This window comes from Atta colombica, unplaced genomic scaffold (assembly GCF_001594045.1).
Source record: "Atta colombica isolate Treedump-2 unplaced genomic scaffold, Acol1.0 scaffold116, whole genome shotgun sequence".
Classification (NCBI taxonomy): Eukaryota; Metazoa; Arthropoda; class Insecta; order Hymenoptera; family Formicidae; genus Atta; species Atta colombica.
This window is the reverse complement of record NW_017259202.1, coordinates 168,109-187,048: the sequence shown is the minus strand read 5'-3', so window position 1 is coordinate 187,048 and position 18,940 is coordinate 168,109. Positions and strand designations below refer to the sequence as shown.

The following is an 18,940-nucleotide window of genomic DNA, read 5'->3' as shown; positions in this document are numbered from 1 at the left end:
ACATTGATGATTAAAAAAAAATTGAAATTTTCTTAAATATATTAAATATGTTAAAATGTATTTGATTTTCATCACAAAAGATTATAATTGTATCTATATAGGCAACCAAAGAATCGACAATTTGATTTATTTATGTCTAAAAATTAACTTTTATGCATGAAAATCTCAGTCCGTACGTAAGTATGAAATTTATACTAAATCCATGTTTACGACAAATTTTAAATTATTTACCAATTTTTTCACTTTATATGTATTTTATATTTGTCGTACTTATTATTTATTTTTTCATTTTATTCGATTAAATTTTATTTACAAAAAGTTACCTGTCTCAAACTTTGTCCAATTTTAAGTTCCCTACTTATAAGATTGTTTATAAAAAAATGGCATTTACAGTATTATAAAAAAATTACTTTTAATAAATAAAAAATTACATTTAATAAATACAAAGATTAGCGAAGATTAAGATGATTTTTATTTTTCAGATATTAATAATTGCTTAAATAAAACGTATGAAATTTTGAATGATGCAGAAAAGCCAGATACGTATATTAAAAAAAGGAAAAGTCTTGTAGATCAATTTTTATGAAAAATATGCTGTAAAAACCAATGTTCATAGTATAACGGAACAAATGTTTAATGTAAGGGGTAGATTGCTGATATCGAGCTAAAGTTTTATAGAATTTTTTTGTGGATTGGAACATTCTAATGGATGAACCGAAAGAATTCAAAAAATCGAAAAGCAAAGACCATCCTAAGGCATAATTTTTTAATATTAATATCTATAATTACATAAATATATACAGAAATACAAAATATTCGATGTATTTATGCATGTGCGCGCACTGTGCTATCGAATTATTGAACGTTAAAACAAAAATAATCTTCTGTTTTAACGTTCAATAATTAGGTGGAAAAAATCGTACAATGTTCAATAAAAAAAACAAATTAAAGGTGAAGATTCACTCTTTCGACTGCTATAAACCGCATTTTCGTGTAATTTTTTACCTCACACCATAGACCTCTAGCCTAAAGTTTATGAAAAATTTTTGAATTTCCATCGGATATCCATTTGTGTCCGTATAACTCCATAAAGTATCAGTCATATTGAAATTTCAATTATAGATTTCAAATATAGATTTCGAAAGTAGAGATTTCAATCTTTAAAATGCTTTTTTAATTTTTTGTGATTTTTCACCGAGTTACGGTGTTCTGAATATTGCCCAATTTTTAACGTGTTTGAAAGTGTTCCCTAAATTTTGTTGAGTAGTGTGTATATATTTACTTACCGCACCATAAGCATACATATTATTATGTGTTTGACTTGGGTTGACTTTGCTTAATAAAAATCTAGCTTGAGAACCACCTTGCTCCGTGTCAATATATCTCGGCGCAGGAAATCTAACAGCTAATGTATCAGCAGCATCATCAACAGGTGCTGCTAATAACTGTCGAAAATTTTCGTATTCTGGTAAATCTTGATATTTTAATTGTCGCCACTGTGCAATAGTCTATAAAAATATAAATTTTAAAACATTACAAAAATTTGCTTTGTTAACAAGTTTTATATACAGTTAATTAAAATATACACAATTGCGCAGTTCTGTATGCATGTGCAAAAAAATTTTTGGCATGAATTTTTTACAAAATATATAAATTTACAGGGAACAGAAAGTAAATTTTGAAACTCCCTGACTTTTTAAGGTTTTTCCAGACGATAAGAGTTTTTAAGAATTTTTCAGACGAATGGAGAATTTTTCATGACCATTATCTAACGTTACGTTATTACGTAATCATTGCGATTGGATACATTCAAGACGCACATTAAAGCCATCGTATTACAAATTAACATAAAAATATGTTTAATATAAATGTAAAAATGAATTAATGAAATGTTCAATATATTTTATTGTGCTTTCAACTAAAATCTATATTTTGATTCGACTTGCATTTTATACTTTTAAACAAATTAAATCAGCGTATAACGGCTTTAATATATTTGTTCAAAATAGTTATTAATCTACTATGTTTATTAATCTATTATGTTCAAAAATAGTTCATCTACTGCTATTATAATAAAGATAATTACTATATGAAGCAAATGAACATTGTTATGAATTTATTTTGACATATATATGATGCATTCTTCTTCTATCTTCGTTGTTTATTAGATAAAACAAGGATAGAATGACAAATAACGTTAATAATGTCTCTCCACTTGTAATATCTCGTTATTGAATTAATACTTTTTACTTCATATATATATATATTTCAATATTAGTTATGCATACGTAATGTACAAATAAATTTCATATATAAAAGCAAGAAAATTTTCTTAATACAAATATTATTGTTTGATAATCTTGAAGTTGCTGATAAGGCCTTCGTGGAGCACTTTTACATTTGTCATATCATTATGCCTGAAGCTCGCGAAATGTCAACTCCGTGATTTTAATACTTTTTTAATAATTTAAAAACCGTTAACTTCGATATTTTCGTATTAGAATTTTCATATTAGAATATTTCAAAAGAATCCGCTCTTAAAAGAACTTGCGGTGATTGTGGAACACTAATCTATTTTTTTCGCTTTTGACATCATAATCTGAGGTGCTATTAGTGAACAAAGGTCTTAATTTATTAATTTATTCTATTTACCTCTCCATGAAATATAAGTATCTGAAAAAATGTATCCATCAACAGAATTCTATCAGGTTGAATAGATGATGTATCTAACAATACAGCCTCTGGAGGACCATTAAATCCATAACTATATAAAACTGGTTGGATCATAACTAAAGAATCGGCTACATTTTCACGCATAAGCATATGCCTGAAACATATCAAAAAATATATGTAAATACATTCTAATAATCTAATGATTAAATTCTTGGATAGAGGAGAAACCGAGTAACAAAATCCTCTATCATTTTGTAATTTTCAAAATTAACGTATATATTCGCTTATTCAGCGAAGCTTATTCATCTTTAAAAATTAATATCTCGTTAATCATTGCGAAAATTGCAAAACGCGATAGAGGACTTTCCTATTCAGTTTAATCCATTCTGCCTCTATACAAGAGAATTTGATCATTAATTATCAATCATATATATCATAAACATATGCGTTCTTACAACTTGATTATCTTAGAAAGTATTGGTTTATTGGAAAAATGTTTCAGATAAAAGTTGTAGAGTTTAAGATCTATTTATTGAGCTTATTAATTTGACCTTGGATGGCATGACCAAGGTTACATCAATTTTTTTTTTAAATAAACCCCCCCCCCCCACATTTTTTATATTCTTATGGCTTGAGAACTTTTCGAAACATTCTATAACGAAAGCATTTTTCATTACGTACTTTTTTAGAAATTTATACCGCCAGTATATTAACATTATCCATTGTGTTCGATTAATGAAATCTTTTATTAAAGAATCTTTTAAAGAATCTTTTAAATGTTGTTCACAATTATTATCTTGACTTGATTATGATAATACGTCAAGATCTTTAGAGATTTTTTTATTTTCATTTTTAGTGTAAGAATGAAAAGGAGAGAAGTACAGCCAATTATATTAAATATAATTATGTCTATGCGTATGCATAGACATGTGTCAATCAATGCAGAAAAGAAAAATTCAAAGAGTCGAACCGAAATTACATTTCGGAATGAAATTTCGGATCAGTTATGATTATGGTTCGAGACTACCCTACTTTCAGTTCTAGTTCTTTTAGCAATAACGATAATTACAAGTATATAATTACCGAAAACCAAAAGGAACGAAAAAGATTTATTCAAAAAATACTTCAGTTATTTATTTTTAAACTACAATAATTAATATTCATATATTATAAATATAAACTGTAAGTAAAAACTTTAAGTAAAAAATAAAAATCCAAACCGTAACCTTTACGGTTACAGTAAAAAAAAACTGGAATAAAAAGTTGGATTTAGCCTCAGATTATCCGGATCAAAATTTTTTGGTCCGAGTCCTTAATAGAAATCTAAATTTATTAATAAATTTTAAGTATCATATGCATAAAAAGTAAGAAATACATATACATTTCATAAAAATTAAAAATATTCTTACCTATAAAAGCTGGTTTCATCTGGTGAATTATTGAATACTTGTAAAAATTGGGATCTGCGCAAGTGATACATAAATTGTGGATACATAGAAAAATTTTGTGCTAATCTAAAGCTATTTGGATCATCTTTTGCATATTCTCCAAACTTCTGACACTGCAAAAATAAATGTTTTATTTCTTAACAAATATAAAAGAATATATAATTACAAAATTATATGCCATTTAAGAACATTATAGTTGTATATATAATTTTTCACAATTTTATTAAGAAACTACTAACAAGTCTAATCAGCATTCGATCGACCCATCTTAAAACATCTGGACCATCATCACTTTCTGCTCTGAATACGGCCAAACGCGACATGAGAACAGCTGCTGCTTCTTGATCAAATCCAGCACTTATATGATGCAATGATGATGATGCATCTGCCCAACTGTAATTCAAAATATATTCTAGAAATATTAAAGATCTATAAATTATCATGTAATATACATGGTATTGATAATTAAATTCTTGGACTGAGGCCATAAAAGCAGAAAAAAAAATCGAAAATGTTAATACCATCATATAACATATATATAGTCCACCTTAGCTTTCACATTTACATCGCTTTTACAATGATTGAATGATGCCCGAGAAAATGCTTCATTCCGAATTCGCTTTTAGTTCTCTCATCATAATGTACTGGATTGATGACATATCCATTTCCTTAAACTCAGATCCAACGCGATGAACTCGGGCGATCAATTCTCTTGATTACTCAAGTTTATTGCATTAAGATTGAGCTTAAGAAAAAAAGATCCTGGTTTCTTCTGCAAAACGTTTCAACGCATTTTTTGATTATCTCAGAGAAATGAGAGATCTCCATGTTAATCCATTTATTCTACTCATCTGATGTAGCAACTAACTTTTTTTTACTTCCTTTATAGAATATAGCCTTAAATTAAGGCTGCTGATTAATCGCTGCGATCACATTGAATCGTGACATCATGAAGAAATCACAAGAAATGACACAATGATTTTTCTTGCCTACCATTTGTAAATAAAGAGAATTTCGATTAAACGAAATAACGAGATCGCTTTAAAATACTCGTAAAAATGTACTGAAGCTACCTCCCCTGACAGTTAATAAATAGTCAAAAAAAGGCACATAAAATTCGTTTATTAGTTTTTATTTAATACGCACGCGTAGCTTATTTCCATTTCATGATCTTTTTTTATTGACTAATCAGGAATGATAAAGATACTTTCTCGGTCTATTTTTACAAGTGTTTTAAAGCGATCTCAACATTTTATTTCATCCAAATTCTCTTTATGTATAAATGGCATGCGAGAAAAATCAACGTATTATTTCTCGCTTAACATCGCGATTCAATATGGCTAAGATGACTACTCAAGAATATTAACAATTGCAATGAAAGAAACAAGGATTTAAAGATGTATCATCAATCTAACACGATTGTGACAAGAAAACTTAAAACGATTCAGGAAGAAGCGTTTTTTTTAGGCATTCTTCGAGTATGTTTTTACATTGCTTTAGTCTGGGAACTTAATTGTCATTACGTATATATTGAAAAATAGAAAGAAATACTTACTTCCTTGCAACAGTAGTAACTCTGATTCTTCTTTGTCCACTACTATGTTGATATTGAGTAATAAATTGCATACATCCTCTTCCACCTTGCGGAATCGGAGCTGTATGTTGATTTACGACTTCAAAGAATAATGCTGTTGTTGTAGATGGTGTTAACGAACAAAATTTCCATTGACAAGTACCACCTAAACCTACTTCTTGCTCTCCAACACTAGATCCTTTTACTCCTAATGATACACAAGGCCCAATTGCTCCAGAAACTTTAATTTCCCGAGATGTTTTTACTTCTAAAGTGGCATTAAATGCCATTTTCAGGTATTTACCATCTTTAGCAAATACTCGTTGAAAAGTTTGTTTAAATAAAGAAGAATTAAATGAATCTCCCATTACCATGTGACCACCAGTAGAATTACAACATTGACGCATTTCTAACAAACCAGTTTGATCAAGGGCACAAGAATAAATATCTATTATATGACCATTAGTTGCAGCGCGTGATGCAAGTGCATCATAATGCTTAGTTGCCTTTTTCATATGCTTAGCGTTATCTTTTTGTATATCATGATGTGATCTAATCGGTTGTCGCAAATCATCAGTTACTACTTGGCCAGGTCCTTGAGAACATGGTCCGCCAACAAATAACATAATCCTGAAACAGATTAGATTTGATAGAATTAACTATATATAATATTAATGTATGATATAAATATAGACAATATACATGATGAAACCAGAGTCATTGAATTAGTTTTTTACCCTATGAGAAAATTATCGACTTCATCTATCTAATTGGATTATAACATGTGCAGTCGATAATTTTCTTCGACTTTGATTCACTCTGTATTTATTATAATGTATAAATACCTAGCACCAGTATTTGCATAACTAGCTTCTAAAAGACCTGTGGCAACTGCCAATGCCACGCCTGTAGACCGTAATGAACGTTTTCCTGGTCCAACAGGCCAAGGATCACGTTGTAATTCTCCCAAAAGATCTGTTAAACTCATGTCACATTTGTGTACCGGTTGTAAAAAACGATTAGCAGGTGGTAATGGTTGTACACCAGATCCTCTTGGCTGATTTGGATTTTGTCCTGGAATTGGTCTACCAATACCTATCAAATACAAAATAAATTATATATTATATATATATATAATTAAAATGCGATAAATTAGAATAAATAATTTAAAGTTTAGCTATTACCTAACATATCTTGAACTTGTTTTGGTTGAAGATCTTTTGTGCCACGAAATACATAACTTTTACTGCAACCGTCACATCCCAATTCATGAACTTGAACCATTTTACCAAATGTAATAAGACCAATGAGGGCATTAGATGGAAGTAAAGATAATGACATTTGTAATGAATCTTTAAGTGCTCCTAATTCTTCATCATCCAGGCAAGTATCCACAACAAGTAGAAATATAGGTGGTAAACATTGGGCACGCTAAACATAATATGTATACATCATATGTATGTATAAGATATGGTAAAATTTAATTTAAAACGTAACTTCAGTTTGACAAACATAGATAATAAATTATATACATAAAAATTGAAGTCAAATCAACCATGGTAGTGTCGCTGCGCGTGCCTTAGCGCCGAGACTACCAGTGTCTCCAGATACTCTCGGTAGGAGACAAAAAACTGCAAATTATACAATCATAAATATATATGTTCAACATTCAATATATTTTTCATGGCATCTAGATTTTCCTTCTAGTTTTGGAAATCTATTATAAAAAATTATCTTTTAACTATCATGATGCTAATAATTCAATTTTACAAATTTATTACAAAATTGATTATAATTTTATATGTACATAATCATAAAATTATATTATGTTATATATATAATTAATTCTGTAATAAAAGTTGATTTCCTTACTAAATAGAGGAAGCTCCCCTATATAAACGGCCACCATTTTTTATCTAATAAACTAAAGCCGGCGACATACAATACTATTTTTCCTGCTTTCTAGCCAATTTTGCTACCAATTTTGTATTGGCTGTAGTGCTGTCACTTCCATCTAGAAGTACTAGAAATCCAGTAAGAAAAAAAGCATCCTGTGCGGCCAGTTTAACAGAGATAGACCTAATAAATATAATATTAAATTAAATGGTTTTAATTAAATTCTATTACAAGCAGTGATTACTTAGAAAATTTACTCTTATTAGAGATCGGAGAAATATGCATAATTTTTGTAAAATGAAGAAAATATTTCGATATAAAAGAAATTGTAATGTTAAATGAAATCATCATCTCTGTTCTAACGAATACAACAATGTATGTTATAAAAAAATTATTTTACAAATTGTACAAATTATTTTGATTTAAAATTTAACGAGACTATTGCCTTTTCAGTTTCGACCTATAGTACGGCCAACATTGGATTCTCATATTGACGATTAATTTATGATCAGGATGCCAACATGTTACAGGTCAATCGTCAATGCGAGTCGGAAATTGGCCACATAGGACTACATAGGACCGAAATTAAAAAAGTAATAGTCGCCTACAAACTTTAAATCGAAACAATGTGTAAAATAATTTTATTACATCCTACATCTTTGTATTCATTAGAATAATGGACGCTACAACTTCTATTACATCAAAATTTTTACTTTATCGTGCAAAAGTTATGTATATATCTCTCCATTCTCTATTATGGATAATCTTTTTTAGTGATCATTGTACTTACAATAAAGTTAGAACCATTTAATTTAATACTATATTCATTAGGTCTAATATCTCCGATAATTTATGAGACGAAAAGGAATAACACTTACGAAGAAATTCTATATAATACTCCTTTTAAATTATTTCAAATTATTAAATGAAATCATCATCTCAGTCCTATTGCTTGTGGCGACTTCTCTCATATGCCTGTGGTGCGCACGCTGATTGTACACAGTCATATGAGACCTACTGTTTAACGTCGATTCCAAACGACTATTTTTGTTAGAGAAGTTCTCTTGGCAAAGATATATTCAGTGATTTGCCATTACCTTCAATTACAGTAAAAAAGTTTCCGAGAAGAGCTACGAGCATTCGAAAAATTTTTCGGTTCTGCCTGGAATCTCTGGCATAGCAGTCTCATGCACTGCCGCTATGCCACGCTCGCACTCAAATGAAATTAAATGAAATATGTATTGACAAAAAAATATATAATTTAGGAAAGTAACACACACATCACACATACTATAAACCAAATAATAATTAAATTAATTTTTAGCAAAAATAAATAAATATTCTTACTTTATATCTTTTATTTCTTATAAAGGAAACTAATAAAAACTTTTGTCTCTATCTTATTTATAATTCATTATTGTATGTTCCTACCATTATTGTATACTCAATTGTTGAAAACATTGGGATAAGTTCTGCAGGCTGGTGTTGTTCTGAAATTGCAGCATACTGTGGTGGAAACTAAAAACATACAAAGATGTATGAGTATATAATGTGGTTCAACAATGCGTTGATAATCTGTAATCAAAAGTCTTAATCAGTATCTTATGCCTATCCAACAAGAGTCGTAAGTCATAAGAAATTAGCCAATCACAGTTGAATATGAAATAATTGACTATGACTGGTTACACTGTTATGTAGAACAGATTTTAACCTTAATCATATATACAAGTTGACTATTGACCAACATCACTGATTAAGACTTAAGACCACTTAGGAATATGATTAATAAATCTTAAGACTAGTTATATGGAAAACTGAGTCTCAATAAGGGAAATCAATTTTCATATGTAATGCAGTTTATAATGCAGTAAACAAAAGATATCACAACAAGATAGACACAACGTTCAATAATATAGTTCTTGAACTATAATGTAAAATTCAAAAGTGTAAAATTTGAGCCCACAGAGTATCTTTGATATACCATAGCTCAAGAACTATCTATCTATTGGCTAACAAAGAAAGCAGTTTTGCAACTGTTATAAAATTTTCTCATATAATTAGTCTTTGCTTTTCTTATGGATCTAAATTATATTGAAGAATTTTACAACAATTGCTTTCTCTACCATTTATTTTTTTATCTCTGCCATTATTTAAATCATATATATACAAGGTGTCCCGAAATTTGCGAATTACAGTAAGAAAGTTTCCAAAAAATTAAGTACAAAAGTCATTTGTGAATTTTTAATTTAAGCAACAGTTTGTGAAATAATAAGTACAGCTAATTATGGATTATGTTTAAACGGACATTTAAATGCTAAAGTATGCGCTTTCTAATATTACTTTATATATGATTTATATACTTTATATACTTTATTTATGGACAAGAGATCGTCATATTTAACTCACATAAATCTCAAAAATTACTTGAAATAAAAATAACTTCTTCACAAATAACTTTTTTACTTAATTTTTTGAAAACTTTCTTCCTAAGGTATTCGTAAATTTTGAGACATGGCTATAACATTTTTTGTTTATTATAAGCTACACATATGTAAAAATCAACTCGTCTCACCAGATCCAATTTGCCATATAATTAGTGCAGAATTCTTTTACAAATTAAATTGTTATTACTAATACTATATTTCATCAAGGTAAAAATTAAATATTTATCTCGTTAAACTAATAGAATTTAAAAAAATGTTTAGTTAATTAAAAAAATGTTAAATTATTATTATAACACTAAAAGCTACTATTTTAGCAGCAAAGTCTGCTAACATGACAGCAGAAATTAAGCAGAATTCATATATGTAAATGTTTATTTTATTCTATTTCTATATCGCAAGTATATCAAACTTTTCATATTTACAAATATGATTCTACAGTATGATTTCTACAGATTCTTTGCAGTCATATTCTGTTAATAAAATTTGTTATATTTCTGTCAATACTCTATATTCCAATATAAAAAAATATATTTCTACTGTATATTCCAAATTCTGACCGAACATACAGCCTTTTTAATGATAACAAAACCTTTTTAATGATGACAAAATATATAGCAGACTTTTGAGAATCTCTTTATAAATTTGCTGTCTGAATATATTTTCTAATTAAGCAGTTAATACATATTATTAAATTTTACTTATTGATATGGTTTAATATATAATTGAAAACAATACAGCCCACATTAAAAGTAAAATGTAAGTTTCTTTTCTTACAGGATTTCTCTGAAAGCAAAAATTGCAGACCCATAGCTTTGCACGATAATCCACTTGACACAATGGATTTAAAATAGCTCTGCAAGTAGATCTTGTACATAAAACTGGATCATATTGAATTGCTGGAAGATTTGGTCGTTCTTTAATTGGTTGGTACAAAGTACCCAACGGAACAACCAGTCTGGTAGCATCGATACGTGATGAGGGCCACACATTCCATGTGAATCGCACTCCGTCGCGATCTTCGTTTTGTTGAATAAAATCTTCATATGTCGTCATAATACTGCAAGATACAATTTATTTTTTAATACAAATTATTTATTTCATCTTTTAAAATTAATTTCTTTTTTTCTATATAATTGTCTATTTTTTAATATAGAAATATAAAATAATGAAGTTTGGGAAATAAATATTGAAAAATCAATATTTATATAATAATTTAGTAACAGATTTAAATAAATACTTACGATTATTTCTGCATACGAAAAATACAAATTAGTTACAACTATTATATTCACTAATACAATTCCCTTAAAATACTGTTAACAAGAGATTACATAGAATTTTATTAAAAAATAATATTTCTCTCACGCAAACACTACAGCCACGTCACTTGGAAGATTAAACGCATGCGTACTACGTCTTCCGCGTGTACAAACCACAGATGTCTATACTACACCTAGATCGCTAAAGCCAATAAGCTAATGGCATATATAAAAACTTTTAAAGTGCATTCACATGCAAGCGTGAAGCTCCAAGCAACGGAAGCAATCAACGATTTTTACAGTGGTGTGAAAAATATTTTCCACTATCCGTATCCAGTATCGTCGGTTACCAGCTGATTGATTGCTAATTTTCGCTGCTTGATACTTGACGCTTGCATGTGAATGCACCTTAATGCGAAAAATATCGACTGCGAAAAATATACTGACAGCAATACAGTGGCCAATGACAAGATTCTAATTCAGCTAGCAATCTAGCAGGACAAGCATTGTGTGCCACTGGATTTTTTGTTGTTTTGTAAACGTCCATTAATACAGATGCTATTAAAACCATTTTAATAAATCTTCTTCTGAAACAAGTTTCTGAAGCATTATTAAACCGTTTTTAAGAAAGCTGTGTAAAACCGGTCTTCAATCGGTTTAAAGTATCAAAATTCGATGTTACCAACTTTCGATGTTAAGATTAAGAAATGATAAAGGATACTTCGTCTCAGGTTTCGTATCAAGTTTTATAAAGCTACTTTATTTTTAGTGGAGGTAAAATACGTAAATAGACACCAGTTTTAACTAAAACGGTTTTTACTAAAACAGTTTCATTGGCGTGTAAACGTAGTCATTGTGTCCGGCTTAGGAATTTCAACCTATCAGAAACTGTGTATTTCAGTGCATGGTTTCTCAATAGCTGCATTCAGCGGATTCAATAGTCGAGCGAGTGCTCGCTGCTATTGATATTCTTCCAGAAATGTTGATTGGATAAACCAAAAGAATACACCAATAACAGCGAGCGCTCGTTCAACAGTTGAGTCCGCTGAACGCAGCCATTGGTTAATATTTTTATTCAATGTTCACTCATTCATTGTTCTTTTGATTGTGCGGAGGACCTAAATCTACAGCTTTACTTTGCCGTAGTGCATTAACTTCTGTCATTTTCCTGTTGACGATTTCATTATTCCACTATTTCAGTCTGTTCGAGTCGGTGCACTGTCAGTACGAACTGGTATGAATGTTCCAGATAATCTAACTTAGTTGGAGTTGTTTGATTTTTTTCATGATGTGCGTTATAATTATTTAATGTGCGATGGCAATAATTTTTATCGATCGTCAGGAGTATTGATAAAACGAAGCGGAATCAGTTCTTGCGCGAAAAATGCGTTTAGTGTGCAATATGCTCTGAACATACAGTGAAATAATAAAGGAATCACAATTTCATGTTCATCGATATTTTAGTTCCCATCTCAGAATGGTTTTGAGTCGTAACGATAAAAGAAAGAGGAAGGAAGGAGATCTGGTAGACCTCATGGAACCACTTTCGGAATCTCCGAAAAGGTAACTCACTTTTACATTTTCATGTAATGTTTTTAATGATAATAACTTCTCAAATTGTAAACAAAGTATATTTAAAGAAATAATAATACATGCATTTAATTATCCTGTGCATTTGTAGTAATTTTTTAGAAATTGCCATTGTATTAAGTCAATATAATTATTCTAGGACCAAAGTTCATGCACAAAGAAAATTTGCACAAGGTGCGATCACTGTGTTTAATACATCACCTACACCTATCAAGGACAAAGAGAAAGCTAAACCTACTACAATCACAGAATTAATAACTCACAAACGACCAAATACAGAGGATTTTTTAACATTTTTATGCTTCAGAGGTTAATCATTTAATATCGATGTTTTTATTTAAAATTTTTAGCCAAAAAGTTGTGACATATTCTAAATCAGCCCTGTCCAATTTGAGCTCCGGAGCCAAAACGCAAAGCCATCGATGCAAAAAAATTCAATGTAGGATGTATGTAAGATTTTGGGAATTGTAAAGTATCCAGCAAACGAGAATGGATTAAAATGGATTGAAACTTTTTTCTATCCAAATGCGATATCTTAAGTAGTGAATACTTTTTTGAATTTAATTGGATTCAATTGGATTCAATTGGATTCAATTAGATTTAATTGGATGCAATTGGATTGAAAAACTACATTTCGTATTCAAAATTTTGAATTGAACATTTACAATTGTGTTTGTGTACACAAAAAGCTAATATTATTTTTAGATTGAAAGGCATAGAGATATGCTCCATGTAATTTTTATAAATGCATTCAGAATTGAAAAGCATTCATTAAAACATAAATTAATATTTCAGAAAATCTGTTTCAGTTCATTTCAATCCGTTTTCATTTGCTGTTGATAAGCATCAATCAGATGCATATCAACACTCTACAGTCCCCAAAATTTTAATCACATTGAATTTTTTTGGGTCGATCTAAATTTTAAGAGATGTAGAGGGATGAATTTTTCTCTCTCTCTCTCTCCCCTCTCTTTCCCTGTCCCTGTCTCGCGCGCGCGCGCGCGCACACACACACACACACACACACACACACACACACACACACACACACAGAGAGAGAGAGAGAGAGAGAGAGAGAGAGAGAGAGAGAGAGAGAGAGAGAGAGAGAGAGAGAGTTATTCTGTTAATAAAATATAAAATTGAATATGTTATTTAGAAATAAATATTCTATTGTTAATATTTCTGTTTAGCATCACTTATTATAAAAAAAAACTTATAATAATTTATATTGTATATTTACTTACATAATTGTTATAATCTATCTTGATTTTAACATGTTCTTTAGATGACAAATCCTTTTTTTCAAATTTAGGAACATCTATTTTGCCACCTAATTTAAATTTTTTCAATACTGGCAACAAAAAAGAGAAACAAGGATCTAAGCCAACTCAAACTTTTATAGAGAAAACATTGTCCTCTACTAGTACTTTCATAGAAATTCAGAAGCATGAAAATACATGCCAAAAAAATTTGACGAAAATAAAGCCTATTGTTTCGAATAAAAAAAAAGTAACTAGTGCGTTGCACAAAAATATTACCAAACTTAAAACAACTACATCTACGGTTCAAGCACTTAAAAAGAAATATCAGGAACAACGCCTTGCTAAGCAAAGAATCAAAAATAAATTTAAAGCTACTTGCGTTATGAAGACAAGATCATGTACAGAGAGATCTATGCTGAAGGCTGGTCTTAAGTTGACACCGCGAAAATTTTTACCTAAAATCAAGACAAAAAGGCATGGCTTAAGAAGTAGTGTACTATCAGAGAAAACCAGTAAACCTCTATCAAAAGCAAAAGTTACGTTATCCAAACCAAAGAAGAAAGTCAATCTAAAATCGAAAAATAGTGATACTTCGAATATAGATGCGTCATCCGAAGAAGATAATGATGTCGATGACAATCAAGGGGAAGAATTACATATGGAGAAATCAACATCGCAGATAAAGCGAAACATACAAAGAGGCATCCAAAAAAAGATTTGCACTAGAAGTAAGTCAGAGATGAGGAGAGTTACAAGATCGTCCAGTGGCATAGTCTCTTCACAAAATCTTTCCAGAAGGCCTACCAGAAAAACAAAGGAAGCAGCTGCTGTATATATGGAAATTCTTGGGAGAAAACTAGTGAGTCCGGATTTAGAAAATGATGATAACGTTTCATTTGAAAGCTTTCCCGAGCTACCAAATGCTCGTAGAATAACGCAAACGGAGAATGAACTTAAAGCCAAAGTAAAACAAAATAGTATCAAGACTATTATTAAAACCAAGGATTCTAAAGTTAGTTCTTACAATAGTAATGCTAATAAGCGATTGGATAAAAGCAAAAACAATAAATTGATTTTAAAGAGCAAACGTCTGATGAGGGTACAGAAATATTGTGAAGAGGATAGCGACGAAGAATCTGAGAGCTCAATAGAAACGAGCAATTCGAGACCTATTACTAGACAGAGTCTTGGAAAGATTGATAAACCAAGCAGGAGCCTTAGATCATCCTCCAAAAACACAACAATACAAACAACTATACAAAGTAACATAAATAGCAAACCGAAAACTCAAATTCAAAATAGTGTGAAATCGGCTAGGGAAAAATTTGTGATAAAACGTAAACGCGAGAAAAATATATGTAAAACGTCGTTGGATAAAATTAAGCAAAAGAGCCTTAAAAGTAATCAAAATGAGAAGGGGGAATCAGAAGAGGAAACATTAGGAATGCTGCTCAATAAAATAAGGAAGAAAAAAGACAATGAGGAGGAAGAGGAAGGGCAAATCCCTGACAATATAAACAATCTGAAAGATAAAAAGGCAGCTTGCAGTGACATACAAAAACCAGCTGATCTGTCGAAGGTATCAGATGATGAGGAATCTTTTCGAGGGTTTACTAAGAAGGCGATATCAAAAGTTTTGAATTCATGTCAGACGCATGCCAATGTTAATTTGCTAGTCACAGAATCTGATAAAAAGTTGAATTTATCCAGAACATTGGATATATCGCAAACAGCGCAAATAGCGAATCAAAACGCCATTTTACGGAAAAATAAAGTAGAAACATCACCGATCAAAGACGATTTCTCGATTGCAAATCCGCTGAACGGTGAATGCGATTTGTCTGTACGGGAAAAATCTGTATTGGATTTGTCCGTTAAGACCCAAAGCTTATTGTTGCCATCTGTAGAACAGACGAGCAAAAAATGTAATCGCGAAAATGAGGTTTCTTCCTCAAATCTTATGCCACTGTCCACTCTGCACACGAGAAAAGAACGAGTGAATATGTCGACTGAACAGATAGAAAAGTGGTTGAACGAAAGTTCGTTTGCTAAAGAAGAGAGCAAGCTGGAAATGGAAAACGTTTCCAGTTTTAGGTATGATTCTGCAGAAAAGTTAAAGGCGGACGTCTCGCATCTGTCTATTTCGACGAAAATCCAACATTTGGTACGCCCAGTCAACGTTACACTTTCGAAATTATCGGATAAGACGAATTTGAAAGATCGTATGGGGATACACAGCAAAAATATAATACCGATAACATCTGATACCGGTAATATCCGTAATTCTGGAGTGAAGCAACAAAATGCGACAAATGTTGATAAAAATAAGAGCACTATCGAAATGAAAGAGATTGTCAAGAATAAAATTGGGAAAACGAACAAAGATACTTCTTTTGCTGAAGATATTAGCGACACTATGTCTAAAACGGATCAAAACTCCGTAGTAGATGATACTGTAGAAAAGAAGTCGCCAACAGAGAAGAAAATATTTCAACCGCGGAAACCTTTTTTGCCCAAGGTTAAGGAACGTAAAACTGTAATACCGAATGCAAATGCGTTTTCGCCAGAGAACGAGAGCAGCGTTTATGCGTTTGAAAGTGAAGCTGAAGTTCCTGTTAGCACACCATTCCGAAGAAAGATCAGAGATAATGCAAAACATTCGACTGCGGTAACACCATCACCTACAGAGATTATAATATCTGAATCCAAAGTAATTGCTAACAAATCAAGTTTGAAGGATTCTAAATTATTGGATAGCAAGGAAAAATTGTTGAACGATTCCATAACGATTATAAAGAAAGAACAAGAATCGCAAGGACCAAAGAACATAGCAAATACAGATATAGGCGTGAGCAAGTTTGAATTACCTAACAATTTTGCAAACTTGACCACTGTCCAAGTGCTACCACTCGACAAACTCACAACAAGTTGGAGTAACGTAAATTGCAGTGCTTCCATAGCGGTGCAGGTGAATCTCGACGAGACCACACAGGAACACGAAAACAATACGAGTCAACAGAAAAGTACTGAGATATCTACTCAAACCGAAATGAGTAACGAAAATGATGACGACAACGATGGACATCTATTTTATATTCCGTTACAGGCTGTTACGAGAGGCGGCCCAAATCTGGTACAAGGTCAACAGCTAATACAGGGTGTGGCTGTTAAACTCGGTACGGAAGGACCGACCGGCCCTAATCAAAGAGTTCTCCTTCGAGCTAAGTTGGTCACTAAGCCACCGTTATCAGTGGCACGTTGTCCACCGATAGGAACAGTACAACCGACAACACGTACTCCACCTAATCCTGCAGCAATGACAGTGGAACAGCAAATATCATCAACGTCAACGACCGCAACTGTGTCAACCACGATAGCAAGTATGTCGAACAGTATGGAGATGCAATCAACGTCATTGATGAAAAATGAAATGCCAGTGCCAAGTCTGATTCGTCAAAGTGCTAATACGATCATAAATAGCAATTCAGCTGAGAAACTCACAAAATCACCTAAGTCTAGGGAAAGAAAAGCTTCTATAGATTCGACAAAAAGCGGGAAGAGGTAATATTGAACGTTATATTTTTGAAATAACATAAATAACATAATTAATAATAATAATATAAGCGAAATTATACATCTTGTTATACACTTTTATCATTTGTGATAAAAATCTTTTAGAACACAAATGAAATGCAAACAAAAGGGATCAGAATTATCTGCTTCAAGCAGCACGACATTTCTAGGCGCGAAAATCGCGAATGATGAAGCTCGCGTGGTCGAGGCGCCAACGTTTCATCCGACGGAGAAAGATTTCCAGGATCCATTGGAGTACATAGATAAGATAAGACCAATCGCTGAAAAATTTGGAATATGTAGAGTGGTGCCTCCACCAAATTTCAAGGTAAATATCGCAGAGAGAAAATTCTACTAGACAAGTTTTATATATATATATAAAACATATATATTATATATACTAAATATATGTTATTTTAATTATATCTTATGATTTTCTTTTTTTTTTTTTTTTAATTTTCAGCCAGAATGCAAGGTATCTGATGATATGAGATTCACCGCTTATAATCAATATGTACATCGCATGCTACACAGATGGGGTCCTAATGTAAAAGAAATGATGGCTATTAAGAAATATTTAGCTACTCAGAGTATTACTTTGACTCAACCACCATGGGTAAAATTATTTGTATATAATTTGTGTGTGTGCATGTGTGTGTGCGTGCGGGCGTGCATGCATGCGTGCGTGCACGCGCGCGCGCGCGCGCGCATGTGTGTGTGTATTTACATATGTTAATATTTTAAATAGATATTGTATAATTGAAAAAAATTGAAGATCAGTGCTTATCAATAATTAACTCTTTCAGATTGGTGGAATGGAGGTAGATTTACCTCACTTATATCAAACAGTTCAAAGCTTGGGTGGATTGAAAGAAGTAATTGAGAAAAAAAAGTGGCAAAAAGTAGCAGATGGTATGAAAATACCGAAATCAGCACAGGATCGTGTTACTAAGCTAGATGATATTTATTGTAAATATTTATTGCCATATGATACATTATCCCCAGGTATATTTTATATAATAGATAGCTTTATAAAAATATCAAAAAATTTATACTCTGAATTATTTATAATTAAAAATAATTTATTTAGAGGAACGTGGAAAGTTGTTTGACGAAGTTGAAACTGAATGGAAAAGAAAAGAAAGCAAAGCCTTGCAAAGGCAAGAAGTGTCATTTAATGATAACGATGAGGAAGAGGATGAAGACAGTTCTGATGAAATTG

At 31.1% G+C, this 18,940-nt stretch overlaps 2 protein-coding genes across 2 annotated transcripts in view; one reads left to right on the top strand and one right to left on the bottom strand.

Moving 5' to 3' along the window:
• Positions 1–11,446, bottom strand: part of LOC108694129 (protein transport protein Sec23A) — an 11,902-nt gene extending 456 nt beyond the window's left edge. Inside the window, exons 1-10 of the mRNA XM_018203427.1 lie at positions 11,276–11,446; positions 10,809–11,091; positions 9,022–9,108; positions 6,879–7,125; positions 6,540–6,789; positions 5,677–6,324; positions 4,361–4,514; positions 4,083–4,234; positions 2,653–2,827; positions 1,287–1,508 (exon numbers count right to left, since the gene is read on the bottom strand). Coding sequence (XP_018058916.1) covers positions 1,287–1,508; positions 2,653–2,827; positions 4,083–4,234; positions 4,361–4,514; positions 5,677–6,324; positions 6,540–6,789; positions 6,879–7,125; positions 9,022–9,108; positions 10,809–11,087 — 2,214 coding nt within the window. The 5' untranslated portion in view covers positions 11,088–11,091; positions 11,276–11,446. The remainder of the gene's footprint in view (positions 1–1,286; positions 1,509–2,652; positions 2,828–4,082; positions 4,235–4,360; positions 4,515–5,676; positions 6,325–6,539; positions 6,790–6,878; positions 7,126–9,021; positions 9,109–10,808; positions 11,092–11,275) is intronic.
• A 1,016-nt stretch (positions 11,447–12,462) lies between these two features.
• The window catches only part of LOC108694187 (protein Jumonji), a 9,638-nt gene continuing 3,160 nt past the window's right edge, over positions 12,463–18,940 (top strand). Inside the window, exons 1-7 of the mRNA XM_018203530.1 lie at positions 12,463–12,856; positions 13,023–13,192; positions 14,196–17,706; positions 17,824–18,046; positions 18,182–18,334; positions 18,525–18,723; positions 18,809–18,940. The exon at positions 18,809–18,940 is cut by the window's right edge and continues 3 nt beyond it. Of these exons, the coding sequence (XP_018059019.1) occupies positions 12,771–12,856; positions 13,023–13,192; positions 14,196–17,706; positions 17,824–18,046; positions 18,182–18,334; positions 18,525–18,723; positions 18,809–18,940 (4,474 nt within the window). The 5' untranslated portion in view covers positions 12,463–12,770. The remainder of the gene's footprint in view (positions 12,857–13,022; positions 13,193–14,195; positions 17,707–17,823; positions 18,047–18,181; positions 18,335–18,524; positions 18,724–18,808) is intronic.